At 39.0% G+C, this 15,581-nt stretch overlaps 1 protein-coding gene across 1 annotated transcript; it reads left to right on the top strand.

Annotated features, from left to right (window-relative positions):
- The first annotated feature begins 7,749 nt into the window (after positions 1-7,749).
- On the top strand, positions 7,750-13,014 carry LOC107223703 (fibroin heavy chain). The gene is made up of 4 exons (XM_015663476.2): positions 7,750-7,948; positions 8,771-9,076; positions 10,062-10,937; positions 11,105-13,014. Exons 1-4 carry the CDS (start codon positions 7,879-7,881, stop codon positions 12,580-12,582), a joined length of 2,730 nt encoding a protein of 909 aa, XP_015518962.2. The 5' UTR covers positions 7,750-7,878; the 3' UTR covers positions 12,583-13,014.
- Positions 13,015-15,581: the final 2,567 nt, after the last annotated feature.

The raw sequence follows: 15,581 nt of genomic DNA, 5'->3' as shown, positions 1-15,581 counted from the left end.
AAAACAATAAATTACACACGTTTACTATAAACTCATAAGTCAGCCACCTTTTTTGTACTATGCTGTTGGTGAATTCAGTGGATGGAGAAGAGCGGAAGAAGGTTTTTTTTTTTTTTTTTTTTCGAATCGCAGTTCGGAATCTGCAATTTTATCATCGTGTCTCGATAATTAGCAACTGTCGTTCCGATTCCGGCATGAATTCTGTTATAATGCAATAGAATATTTATCACTGGTAACGAAGGTCACAAATTTACGATCAATAGTGAATCTCTTCGGACGATATCCAGCTATTAAGCTTTGCCCCGGTTTTTTCAGTGAATGAAAATTTATTTATACAAAAAATAATCACGGCTGTATAAGGACGTGTAATATGTACAATCTACAGTTTTGGATACGAAAGTTTGATGTCGAACTTGATAATTATCTCCGAACGCACGTTTAATGTTAAAAAGACAATAATATTGACGTTATTGCATATATTAATTACGTAACATGTATAATCTCTATACATCTACGTTACTGTAAAGTCTTTGTAATAAGGAATTCATAGTTTTTCGTATTATTGAATCATGTTTTTCTCTTACTAATTTGCAAAGGTGCAACAGGTGTTCAGTTGTAAATTGAAAGGTAAAAGAAATTTCGTACGGTTTTCAAATTTTACTTCTTTCAATCGAAAAGCGCAAAAAGGCGTAAATTTTTCTGATAATATGAGGTAAAATGTTGCATCAAAAAATTATTATTTCAGAAAAATTTCATGCGTTATGAAAACTAAACACTCGGATTTTTTCGTTTTTTATTTCATCTTCTTACTATTAATAAATATTATTCATTCGAATAATAAAAAATTACCGAACGTCGATTTTTTTTTTTTTTTTTTTACAGGATTAACAATAATTAACGCTTGGCAAGAAGAATCTGCAACATACTATTAACTTTGAAAGGATTTTAATATCTCACTTAATGTCTAGACAGCTCCAATATCGCGTGTAATTCTTTGCTGCAACATTATAGTATTTCTTTAAATCGCAACGAGCTTTTCTACGACTGACAATAATTTACCATGATAATTGTACAAATGCCTGTTCGATTTTATTAATTGATACACATTGCTTCACATACAGGCGTTAACAGTGAAAGTGGAAAGAAAATCGGTGAAAGTAAAATATTGGCATAATTTCGATTTACCGTGATTATTGAGCGGCGAGAATTAGTTGAGTGTCAGTATTAAAGCCTGTACAATAATAATATGGTTTAAAGAGTTATTAGTCCAATAAAATAATAACTGAAACGGTGGAAAATATATTTTCATCAATAATTAATTTAGATTACAGGTTTACGGATTTCTTCCCTGACCGATCAAGTTTACTTCGAATTGTATTATATATTATGTAAAGGTAGGCACACCGTAGGTTTTAAGTCTCCTTAATTAGAGATAAATATGCCAGTGCTTGATCAATTAGTATTCATAATATTAAGTACGATGTATTTTTGTTCCTATATTCAATAAAACAGTAATTTATGGAATTTAAAATGAGCTTCGTTAATTCTATATTAATTGTTACAAGTCTCAAGCGGTTTTTAATGCTGTAATTTATGCTGAAAATTTGTAATTATATACTCTCCGCGACGTACAAACCGGAAGAAATATACTATAAATCACGCAACGTCTTGCAGGCTTTATTAAACAAGAGATAGATTGGAAATAAACAAACGAATAAACTGTCAATCCCCGAAAATTCTATGAAAATCACAAAAATTTTAAAAGGAATTTGCTTGAGATTCCAAAATTTTTTTTCCCTTGTCTACGATTATTGCTTTTGATTCCAGAATAATGTTCAGAATTCTGTGTTCAAATATTGACATCATTGTCTCACTGATTAAGGTCAGTCACACTGTAGATTTGTCTCACTGATTAAAATTAATATCGATGCATTCTAAAATTTACCAATTTTTCGCATTGCTATACAGTTGAACAAATTCCTATACAATCGTTAGAAAAAAAAAAAAAAAATGTCTCCTATCTTTTTTTACTCAATACAAACGAATCGGTCTTTTGTTTCAGCAATTATACGTCCCATTAACTGTAGCAGGCTTCCCAGAAAAATATTTTTTTCATCACCTAAATTTCTTTAAACCAAGCAAAATTTTACTTTGGCATTTTTTTGAAATCAAACAAAAATCTGATTACCTCAATTACACATATTGCTTTCATATTGAACGAATCAAGGGATTTGAAGAAAACATCTTCTTACAATAAGTAAATTTTTTACTTCAAGTGAACACGTTCGTGCAATTTACGGAATATAATGCACATTAATGGAATTTTCGATGAAAAAAAAATTTTTTCTTCAAGTTATAAAGTCGTCGTTTTCTCACAAGAATCAATGAAACGACGAGTCTTATAACGTGTCCTTGGTACAACCGGATTTACTCGGCGTTCCTTTCAATACCAACATGTATTTACACTTGCGTGCATGATGCACCGTATGCAAAAAGTGCAAGGATGAGACTATTTTGACGACGTTGATTATCGCCGTATCGCGTTTGTCCGTATTATCATTGTTTCAATCATTGTCATAATTCTACAGAGAAAAATTATCAGTCATTTCCACCTTGGCACTCGCGGAGACGCTTTGAGTGAAACACAATCGATGACGTTTCCATGTCTATGGTTTTTCCCCACCTTCCGGCAAATGCATTCACCGAGAATTTTCTAGTTACGGTATTTCACACCTATCGAGAAAAATTACGCACTAATTATTAACCAGAGATGCGTCATTGAGTGGATAGAAAATTTTTCGGACTTTGGTTATCCGTTTTCATTCCCATTGGCGTTTTTTTTTTTTTTTTCCCCACCTTCACTTTACTATTATTATTGTTAATCAATTAAACCAGATGAAGCCTTGAACTTTTTAAGCTGACACTGTATAATACAGTCAATTTTTTACATTCTTAACAAATATGTTTGATATTTTTGTTTGCGGTCCGTTCGTCGGTTTTGCACAATTCGTTGAGTTGCGTTCGAAATTGCGGAATATCGTTTATTCTTGTGTAGTTATTCGAACGTAACATTTCTTGTATTCAATTTTCATACACCTACCAGTTTTTATTTCCCCTCGAATGTTTATTACACTCGTACTCTTAATCACACAACATCATGCGAACAACTATATTTATCTTTACTTTAAGTATTCGAAACGTTGCCTATTATATTGTGAACGATAATGTCCAGCAGACATGCGTGTAATTATATAAATACGGCGTAATTTACAACAAAAATCTCAAAATCTTCAGCCTAGGCAAAATTTAACCTCGGTCTATGACAACCATTTTTTACTATACTTCCTCCAGTAATTAAACCTCGAAATAAAAAAAAATAACTCGGCTGGTTCTATTTGACAGTACTGTCATAAACTGAAGTTCCGAAAAAATGGAATAATGGTGACGGTTCGTTGTTGTGTAAAATTGGTATTCCCCTTATACGTATAATAAAAGAGAAGAGGCACGTTTAAATCAATTCTCGCGGTTATCTTGTTGTTTACACACGCACTTAGAACGCTTCTCCCTACTAGAATATAAACGTCAAATTTTCAAACGAGATTCACAGAATACAAAAAAAAAAACATCTAATATGGGCAGTTGTACAGGATGACCAGAAAAGAATTTTGAGTACTTGATAGACTCGAGTTAGAAATGTTTTAACAATCCGGAAGGATTTTTGGTTCGCAAAAACTAACGATTGGATCTTGTTCCGAAAGAAAGAGAAAACTTTTTTTCTTTATCCGATACAGGCTAGCGTATAATCGTTTCTTTTGTAAAATTTGAAATAATAATTGATCGATGATGAGGAGAAAAATTCATTCGAAACCGAGTTCAACGGTCGAGCGAAATAGACGAACAGTGTAAAACGAATCCATGAAAATCCTCTTCGGCCAACTCTCAATGTCAGCATTTAAGGAAACAGGTTGGCTAATCAGGCGTGTAATTGACATTCGCTATTTTCCTTCAACCGGTTTATCATCGACACGCAGAAGCGTAGTGAGGCAATTTTGTCGAGCAAATATTGTACGTATGTACACAAATAATTAACGCGTTGAAATAGACACACAGAATCATTGCGATACTAGCAAAGTCGCGTCATCTTCTTTTTCTCGACCTCTAATAGACGAATTCTGAAATAGAGTGATTAGCTGGACTTTCAATGTTCGATGTGCTAAGATGGAAGAGAGATTTGAGGAGGAGCTGTGTCATTATTAATGTTAAAAAATGCATTTCGCACGAGAAACAATCGCGTTGTGACGATGATTGTATGTTTTAATAACTTGCCAAAATTTCTCAGAACTTCGCGAGGCAATTTCCAAACTGGAAGTACGATTACGAATTAAAGAGTTTAAAAATATTAAGCTAAAAATAATCGATAATTTGACAAACACTCAATGTACGAATATTTCGTAACAAAGTTAATGGGATGTATTGATTTTTGACCAACTGATTTCCGTAAGTACCACTTCAAACAAATGTTAAGAGATGTTTAAAAAATTACCGGCAATGTTATTTGCGCTCATGGTAGTCAAGACGAATCAAACAAGATCCCTTCTATCCAACAGAAATTACTTAGCAAATTCGAAAAACGGAAGCTAAAATATCAACAATTTAAGAAAAGTCTCGTGGTTGGAACGTTCCAATGAATTTTTTATTGTAATGTTTATGGGCTAAGTTTGATAGTTGATCGTAACCGTTCAAAAACATTTAAAACGACTTACATCACAGTGTAGTTATAACGCGAAAACGTAAATGCTGACAAACACGAAACATCCGTTGTATCGTACTTAACAAATCTATTTTCATTCACTCTGACGAATAAATGTTGGCAAAATTCTTCTCAGTCGGTTCTGGAGATCTCTATTTTCACCAAAACGAGCCCAAAACATAATAATCGTTTCAAAAATACCAAAGTCCCGTAATTTCAAACGTTTAATCAATGTATAAAACCCCCTTTCGAATTGTTCACGACGTTTCAACATCTCAACCGTGTCCTTCAATTTCCGATGTTGTTTCATTCGCGTTCACCATCACGGTGCAAATAACAGTGGGATTGGATGTTTCTGTTTTTGTTTCCTAACTTCGTAATCAGCCGGCGGGAAGCCCCGGAATCCAGCATCAATGAAAATTTCCCAGCATCGAACTCTCGAAGCGTGTCAGGATGCTTTTGCAAATGCACGGTGAATGCCGGAAGCTGTGATTTGAGCGGGGATCTTCGGGGTCCGACAATTGCTAAGGTGTAGTTTACACTTTAAGTAAAAGAGGTGAGTCACGCTCCTCGTATATTCATCTGGGCAAATACGCGGATTAAACGTACAGACCTGCGTGACGTCAGATTGTCGAACAGGCAACGCCTTGATGGACTTGACACGAATTGCGAATATCGCCTGCAGTCTTGTAAACGCGACGAACGTTTCCGTCGATATAAATCGCAAAAACGAATGTTCGTATCACGGAGACTCGAATCTTTGTGAGGGTATGCGACAAACAAAATGAATTCTCAGAATCGGTCAATTATTGTTCACGATATACGAATCGTCATAAAATTTCGGAACTATTTTTGAAGGTTTCTGGGGAAACCAAACGACTTCAAGTTCGCTTCTTACATGCGGTTTGCGGTTGTCTTCTTCCAGGATTTTTGTACGGATTTAGCACTTGGTTAGCTGGTATATTACATGCCGTATCTAGAGGTGTGTTGACATCTTCGCTATACCGCTAACGATCGCTCAAGGTTAACGACCGGCAAAATCGAACGTACATTAATTTTTGCTTCTTGAATTTGAGGATAACTGGTGATGAATTTTCGCACAGATTTTGCCGATTAATATTTTTCGTTCACATTTTTTACAGACTGTTCAAAGTTTTTAAAAAAAACTCGTATCCTTTGGCGAATTACATTTTTCTGACGCGGTGTATAAACGCATCTGTCAATTCCGTCACGGTAAAAAATCTAAGATCCGATAAAAAATTTAAATAAACAGAAGTTTTTTTACTTTGCTTTATCGGCATATATGGATTATATAAGGAGAGAGGAAACCATTTGTAGTCATTAAGAGGTTCGCCGAATTTCGATGAAACTTTCACAACGAAAAATGCGGTATAAACAACGTGCGAAACGGAGTAAAAATCAGTTCTTCGCAAACAGTATCTATATAATATGGAAATTTGTTACGATCTCGATTAGCAAATTCCTGAAATAAATTTCAAGAGAGAAATTTCATCATTGTATTTTTTTACACACCAGGCATATTTAATTGATCGCGAATGATAGCGACAAGAATAAAGTGGATAGCAATCGTATCGAGAATATGAAATTATCGATCAAGCCGTAATTCGGTTGAAAAGTTTTAATTATTTCTAACGAAACAATGACACATTTGTAATAGTGTGATCATAGGTTTTTCCCGTAAAGTCTGTACCGACTCTCATTACTGAATACCTTTTGCAAACGATACCTGGGCGTGATTCGAATTTATCTCGATGATCTCAAGCCACGAACACAATAGGATCTGAACCTCCATAATTATTATTATTATTATTATTATTATTATTATGATCATTGTTCACGAGGAAACGATATTTAATAATTTACACAGTAACTGCATGCGTGTGTTTATAGTATATATTAACCGTATAACGTGATGATAAATAATAAAAGCGAAGGTCGACATCTCGGAATAAGAAACTAAATATTGCCAACAGGATACACATAAATTAAAACATCTAATAATCTAGGTTGCGTTCAAAACTTCGCAACGTCGCCCTGATTTCTGTTCCGATTAGGAATACACTGAGATAAATTTTCAGTTCCGGTTACCGTTCAGTCCTAAACTGTTTTCATTTTTTACCACAATCGAAAAATATAGTTTTAGGTAGAAAATGAAAATTAGTTTTCTAGCTGTTATCAGAAAGTCTGGTATCCGTTACTATTCTTTCTTATTACGATCGCTGTTACTAGATTTTCTTGTAACCGTTGCGAAAATTTAATGCTTGTGCAAGAATAAATTGACGTTAAAGACTTGTTTGACTAAAAAAGTAGAGTAAACCTCACAAACTGATTTTGCGTTGCAATTAACAAAAAAAGATCGACGATAGCGCAAAATGGTTACGCGTACCTGGTTTTTGTAATTCCAACAATATTCAAACAGTTTTTTTTTAACGATACCTGTTTTACTGGATTTTTCTAGTTACTGTAACAAATGAAATTTCTCTCAGCGTAGATAAAACATGGTTATACGATTAATGAATCGGCGAATAGCAGATGATAATTTGTGCCATCCTTGCAGGCTCGTCCAGAACATGTCGCCATTCACCTGGGATATATAAAATGGCGAAAAATTAATGAGAGTTCTAAAAATCGGTAATAAATGTCAGGGCTCGCTTTGACAATCGGATGAAAAGTATTTCTTCGAAGTTTGCGGAGGCCGTGACCGTGGGGCAAGTTGGCGTCACGTTTGACGGTGATTAATTGCCCAACAACGCATTCGTATGAGGCTATTAAAAGGGTTTCGAAACCCTCGGGGGTCTAGAGGGTCGGTTTGACTTCCAGTTCGACGGTCGTGCCGCGATTTCGACAACCGAGTGGGTGAATCGGTAGATCCCGGATCTCTTTTCGAAAAGCGCCGAAGCGTTTGCGGTTCTTCGGACAGTTATTTCACCGCCCTTGGGGTATCCGAGTTTGTCCGCGCGTATAAAAGATGTTGCTTCTTATCCGAGAGACTCAGTTCATCTTTCGACTCGAAACGAGGTGCGCGTATGAGATAATCTGCGGTGAAATTGCACAGTGAATGGTAAATGTAAAAAGTAGGATCACGAGATAACGGATAACCGACAATCATGGAACTGCCCAAGTGCTCTGTGACAATTCTCCTCCTACTTTTGACGAGTGACGTCTTCGCCAGACCAGGTATGTCTCGATTTTGCATTTCTATTCTCTAATTGCGACAGTTGGAGCGAGAAGTTAAAAAGCCCGAATCCTGGGTCGACTCGGAACATCAGCAAATTTTCTTATCACGTGGTTTGGAAAAGTTAGCAGGAAGTGAATAGTGGAATTGGGATGGCGCAGTCGTGTCCAATATTTAATATCTTAGGAAAAACGAATGTTTCTAATGTTTTGCATATTATCAACTTGAAATTTAGACACAAATAGTCATTGGACTCTTTGAGTATCATTTTCCCCAATACAATTCACGATTGATATTCAACTATTACTGTGGGAGAGTCAAAGAAAGCATACTATCTTCGCTCGTCGAAAACTGTCGAATTCCAATTATTATATCTTTTGCGATTCACAGTTGACTGTAATTAACGGTAAACACAGAGCCTCTTTTAGTAACGTAGCAATTATTTTTGAGAGTAAGAAGTCAGTCTATTTAGCGTAAGAATGAAAACAATTTTGGCAATTTTTCAGTGAACTGCATACTCGGTTTCGTTTCGACTTATAAAATCAATTGCAAAGTGTCCCAAGTCTGACTCGTCCGATTGATTCGATTCATAGATATACAAAAAATCGAGTTTTCCGCCAAAGGATTTCGATTCAATGGAATCAATACATAGGTTGTTGTAAAAAATTGTCAAATCAGTCGACTGATTGCACCGTGACGAAGTGTAAATTCTTTTTTTTTCTCCCTCACCACAACCAGTAGATTGACATCTATTCCCTGAAATCATTACTCCACTCCGGTTGGCTTTCTGGATGAAACTGATATTCAGACCTAAAAATTGGCAGGTCTTCTCGGTGACTTGACTGGTATCAACACGGGGCGTCTTTTGAATCCTCTGGGTCTGTTCCATAAGCCAGAAGAAGGGAACAGTGCAAATTCCCGCAGCGATGCCCTGAACACAAATTTCAACCTTGGACCCATCGGGTTTTCGACGAGTCTATCGCACGCTGAAGCCTCTGCGAGTTCCAACGGCGGCGCGGGATCCGCGTCTGCGAATGCGGAAGCAAAAGCAAACAATTTCGGAGGATACGGCGGAGCAAATGCGAACGCTAAAGCGTCAGCATCCGCGAATGCCGGAGTCGGAGGCGAAGGTATGTCGAATGAAAAAAAACAATAAAAGATAAACAAAAAAACAAACAAACAGAAAAATAAAACTGTTAAATCCACGTATCTGAGAAATAGCGGTGAGGACTGATCGTTCGCGTCAAGTGGTAGCTAGATATTTAACTCACGTAGTAACAGAAATTACCTGACGTAAGAAATCGTGCCGAGATGACATGAGGTGCAACACGTTAAACTTGTTGTCTTCATCGTTTTCTCATCGACTACAGTTCGTCATCGTGGCCGTATTGGGCAAGAGGAGATAAAAAAAAAGAATCGAAGAAAAAAACTTGCCATTGAACACAAAAATATAGGAACATCTTTGCGCCGATTATTCGTAAATTGTTATTGCGACTCGATGTCGACGGTGTAAAAACAAAATTATCGCCAGATCGGTGTGTCTCTGAGAAATAAATAATACACGGTATGACGCACGTAATGATCAGAACCATGCGTGTCGACGATGCTGATGACGGTCAGGTCCTTGCATCGATATGAGGTGTGCCAATAACATGTCAGCTAGTTTAGTACCGAAATATTTTAGCCATTTCTTAAAAGTCCGGTAATTATCAGTCGATGAACCTTGCGGAGGGTATGACGAACAAGTTTTCAATCATCGTAATTACACTGTGTGCAATTAATTCTGGGCTTGTCAGTATAACCGGTTTTACGATCTGGGATATAATTTTCGTTCATTTGATCAAAGACAGTCGAGGAAGTAATCGCGTCTGGAGTCAGGAGTTACATTGCCAACAAAAAAGTCCCGTGAATTCACTTGCAATTATTTGAGGTCACGTAAAGTTACTCGAAGTCACTTGAAATCATAGACTCACTTGGAGTTACTTAGGCTTTTGAAGTCTACAAGTCCTGAACTCAAGTGTACACCCACTAGGTCTTATTGTCGGTGATTACTTCCTCGAAAACAGTCCGTCATCCCAACTCTAACTACTAGTCATCTTCTCGTTTGGATTACAGGATCTGCTAGCGCCAGTGCTAACGCCAAGTCACAGGCTTCCTCGTCGGGGTACGGATCAGGAAATGGATATGGCGGCTCCGAGAGCAACGCAAACGCGAATGCAGACGCTAATGCAAACGCTAATGCAAACGCTAATGCAAACGCTAATGCAAACGCAGAAGCAAATGGTGGTCACTTCGGTGGCAACCAGCAATTCGGAGGATATGGAAACTACAATTATCCTCCGCAACAGCAGCCGCAACAACCGCAACAGCCAATTGGTGGCTATGGAAACTCCCAGGCAAATGCGAACGCCAAGGCGGAGGCGAACGCGAATGCCGGAAATGGCGCGTACGGCAATGGTCAAGGCTTGGCGAACGGTGGCAACTACCAGCCTCAACAGCCCGCAGGATACGGTGGAAATTCGAATTCGAACGCAGGCGCTAACGCTTTTGGATCAGCGAACGGAGGCGTTCAGCATCCGCTCGCTCCAGGTACGGGACCAGTCGTAGGCGGCCTTTATGATCAGGGTCAAGTGTCGTATGGTCAGGGCCAGGGAACCTACGAACAAAGTCAATTCGATCAAGCTCATGGTCATGGTCAGGGTCAGGGAACCTACGGACAAAGTCAATTTGATCAAGGTCACGGTCATGGCCATGGTCATGGTCAGGATCAAGTGTCGTATGGTCAGGGCCAGGGAACCTACGAACAAAGTCAATACGGTCAAGGTCACAGTCATGGCCAGGGTGGAAAAGCCCAAGTGGTAGTGGTCCCAGTTGTTCTGGTTCAAAGCAAGCATCCTCACCCTCACCCCCATCCTCACCCTCATTATCACGGCAAACATCCGAACCCCGACGTTATTATCGTCCAAGAAGTCGGCCCGAGCCAACCGCACGGTGAGTCCATTATTTTGAATATTTATGCCGAAAAACTTCGTGACTTGTGCACCCGAAACCAATCCTAGACTTTTTGGTCACTATAGTGTCTGTACCACTTCGGCATTAAGATATGAAAGAATAGGTCGACCCAAATGGCATATCAATACATATTTCCATTCTTTCAGGTGGCGTTCATGGTGGTTCATACAATAATGAAGCAGGTTTCGAGTCCCAGGGACAAAGAGGTGACCAGCACAAGGTTAATCCTTTTTTGAACGGCGCTGCCGCAGCCATGGCAAACGCAAACGCGAACTTGAACGCAGGAGTACAAAGTCAGCAAGTATTTAACGGAGGTTCATTCGGCGATAAGACAGGCCAAGGTTCTGTCGAAGGTCACGGCAATATCGCTGTGCCACAACAACCCAGCCAAAACTTCTTACCCGGTGGAGGATCGTCCGCTAGTAGCGAAGCGAACGTGCATCAGGCTGGGAATATTGAAGGAAGTGGGAACCCATTCCTGGGACCATCGAATAGTGGCGGTAACAACGGAGGCTCTACTGGAGGTCCGAAACCCTTCTTGCAACCAGGAGTAAACTACGATCAAAGCCAAGGACAAAGACATGGACCAGCTCAAGGCTCCGCTGGAAGTGGAAACCCCTTCTTTAACCAGGGTACCTCAACTGCGAATGCCAATGCCAATGCCAATGCCAATGCTGATGCTAACGCCGAAGCTCAACAAGTTCCTGGAATATCTTCCACAGTCCTTGGAGGCTCCGGAGGATCTTACGAACAACAGAGTGGCGGAAGTTACGGTGGTGCAGCTGGTGGTGGTGCTCATCAAGTCTCTGGCATTGGCTCCACAGTTCTTGGAGGATCCGGAGGATCATACGAACAACAGAGTGGCGGAAGTTACGGTGGCGCAGTTGGTGGAGGTGCTCAACAGGTTCCTGGCATTGGTTCCACAGTCCTTGGAGGATCAGGAGGATCTTACGAACAACAGAGTGGCGGAAGTTACGGTGGCGCAGTTGGTGGAGGTGCTCAACAAGTTCCTGGCATTGGCTCCACGGTCCTTGGAGGATCCGAGGGATCCCATGGTCAACAAATCGGAGGAAACCACGGGGGCAGCAGTGTGAGTGGTGGTCAAGCCAATTCGTTAGCGAACGCAGAGGCGAACGCAAATGCAGCCAGCAGTTCCGGTGGCTTCGGAACCGGGGGATCTGGGTCGTCAGCGACCTCTTCAGCAGTGTCTTCGGCGAACGGTGGAGGTACTGCGAACGCAATTTCAGAGGCGAAGTCTTCCTCGTCCGGCTCCAGCGCTTCGGCTACGAGTTCAAGCAAGGCGTCATCTTTGGTAAACGGTGGAGCCGGGTCTTCGGGGAGTTCCGAAGCGATTTCGAACGCTATTTCATCGGTGTTTGGCTCCACGTCGCAGGCCTCCAGTTCAAGCAAGGCGTCCTCGCAGTCAGATGTCTTCGGCGGAAACGCTAGCGCCACAGCGTCGGCAACAGCTTCGGCAAACGCATCGACAGGCGGAACTGGAGCGAGCGCCAAGGCCAGTGCCGATGCTCAAGCTTCCAGCGGGACTCCGGGAATCGAGTCGAAAAGCTCAGCTTTGGCCTCAGCCTCGGCCAATACCCGCGACATGCTCATTTTCAGCGACTAATTATATGTGATATATTTGTTATGTGGTTGAATCGTGTGTAATTGATTATAAGCCAGCTAATTAGCCGGTTCCCTAATCGTTGCTTGTATTGCCGACGTGGACATCAACAACTATACACGGGTACAGAAATTATACAAGGCTATAAAAAATTGCGTCGATTTGCAAAATGTGACCCGGAATTCGTGTTGCCCGATTTCATGATATATTGCGCTGTTGAGAGCGTGAGAAAACAGTGAATGAAACGATTTATCAAACCTGAAGCTTATTATGTGCTATTATCGATAGTGTAATAAGTAACCGATTGCATACAACCAGTTCTCGGCCACGTATTTGCTAATTTACGCTGCATGACCGACTGCTTATTTATTCGACGCTCTATGATTGCCATTCTATTTTTTAATTTATATAAAAAATAAAAATGCATTTCATTGATCCATTTTTTCTTATTAAATTGAAAATATTTTTGTTAACGAACTAGTGATACGTTTTTATACAAGCTATTACTTTTCATTATTATACTTATTCGTGACATTTTTTTCTTCGCGCATCCCGACTCAGCTGATTCAAGTTATTAAACAATTCCAAGTGAATAAATAAATATGAAAAATACGGAATATGTATATAAGCGATAAGATCATTTTTGCACGCTGCTTGTGTCAGGGTTTATAGAAGATCATTCAGAATCGATTGAACTGAAAAGATAACTTGACTGAAAGATCGAAAGATGGCAAGTCTGTACGTTAATAAAAATTTGTGCGCTAATAAATAGAGAAAAATTGAAATTTAAATTCAATGCCAAGATAGCTATTACCATAAGTTTAAAAGAAACTCTGTCTAATAAAACTCTCTAATGTTAGAACGAGGAGGCTGAATAACAGCAAATGGAAGATGACAGGCTATTCAATCGTTTTCATAGGCATCATTGGTTTTCCCCCTAACAACCTTAAAATTCCGTTGCTAATAAGCCGGCAAACATTTGTCGCGAATAAAGATGAGTAAATTGAATATAAATTGAAAATATAGCTGTACGAGTATTCGGACGATGCCGTGTGTTGACTTTCAGATTGTTCGCGTTACGTACACGCGTATTATCAAGATGAATACTCGCTAGACGCGAATCGATCGTCGAGCAATTTTTCTAATTCACGGCTCATTATAAAACTAATCATAGAGATTATTATCGCGGTATGTATCCGTTGTTATTTTTCTCGCTGTATAACAGAATATTCCTGCGTTCGTTTCGATTTAGACACAGGCACAGATGGCGAAATTATTGCATAACACGACGTAATATATAATATGTGAGATCGTTAAGAATATGCGTGACGTTGTTTTTTGTTTGGATATAATTTACGTTCACAGGATATTAATTAGGGATTTACTTATAGTCCATTTAAATTAAAACCTGATGTACCTTTTTATTAACGGTTTTCTTGGCCTGTTCGCTAATTGTCTACATGATTTATTTAGAAATGATGATTCTGCTTTATAATTGCTGAAAATTTAAATTAACGATGTTCATTTACAGCCGCGGGATGGTCGTAATTAATACGCGGTATTAAATCATCTTTGCAAGGTCAGGTGTATCTCATCGCCTATCTATATGATCATTAGATTTATACTATTTCTCACCGATTGTTGTTGAATTACTACCGACGTTTTGCATTATCATAACAATGCCTGAATGTCATATCTTTGGTTGAAACGTTGCGATATTAATTGCGTCTACACGACCTGTTGTTATTTTGTTGTTAATTTTTATTCTCCGCGGCTGCAGAATATGCCTGTACGTATGAATAATTAAAACTGGAATGCTAGTCATAATTATAAATAAACAAGCAAAAAAAGGATCGCGCTGTTAACGAAGTGTAATAAATAATTCAAGAAACCGGGAAGATACATCGTCCTTGGCTATTAGCTTGTTTCATCACTTTGCACCATCCTTCACATTCGAATTTCACCGTCATACAAAAGCAAATCACTTCCTCAGAAATGTCAATTCCTCATCCAGGTCCTCACCGCGTTCAAAACGTTCGGAATGATTTAATTTTTGTCCCTTTTTTCGCTCTCAATACCAAATCATGCCCGTCTAAACATCACGGAAGACTAGAAGCAAAAATTATTTTTGTTTCTTTTGTCGATTCTCTATATTGGATCTTTTAAAACCAAATCGATTACTTTTATAACTAAGCTCACGAGCTTACATTGATCCTGTTTAGCTTTTGTAGACGAAGCTAACGAACGAACCGACAAATCTTATCGTTCCTTCGCAACGTATTCTTTTATGGACTGACGCGTCAGGCTTTATTTGGCTCCGGGGCCAGGCTGTAATCTGAACTTTGGAACTGCATGAATTCAACACAGCATGCGAGCATATTATACAGAAATTAACGGATTCAATGCCAGATGTGGGCACGGGCAACTATTCACATGGTCAATTTAGTCTGGGATTTCCAAGTGAAAGCATACGACGGTCTTTGACTTGCGTCTTCTCAAGGCTCAACAACAATCCACGTTAGATATTAGAATTTAGTCACTAGATTATACGGCATTAGAATGCGAATGGCTGCAAGCGTCGACGCATCGATGAATTGTATTATTCTCCCGACGCAGCATTTTTCTCCACGATCGCTCGATCGCATCATTTCTGTCTTGCTGTATAAACGTATTCGGAGTTTTCTGTGAAACTGCCCGTTAAACGCCGGCAGATAGGCAACCGAGGCTACATTTTACATACATAGGAATGACGGTCCATACACGTAAAACTCGTCGTAAATGGCCCCGATGTTCTACACTCAGCAGTCCTTAAATATTATCATTTTTTACCAAAATCGAAAAATATAGTTATAGATAGAAAATGAAAATTAGTTTCGTAGTTGTTACCGGAAAGTCTAGTATAAGTTACTGTTCTTTCTTATTGTGATCACTGTTACTAGATTTTCTTGTAACTGTTGCGAAAATTTAATGCTTGTGCAACGATAAATTGACGTTAAAGCCTT

This window comes from Neodiprion lecontei, chromosome 2, assembly GCF_021901455.1.
Source record: "Neodiprion lecontei isolate iyNeoLeco1 chromosome 2, iyNeoLeco1.1, whole genome shotgun sequence".
In the NCBI taxonomy this organism is placed as follows: Eukaryota; Metazoa; Arthropoda; class Insecta; order Hymenoptera; family Diprionidae; genus Neodiprion; species Neodiprion lecontei.
This window is presented reverse-complemented; position numbering and strand designations above follow the sequence as displayed.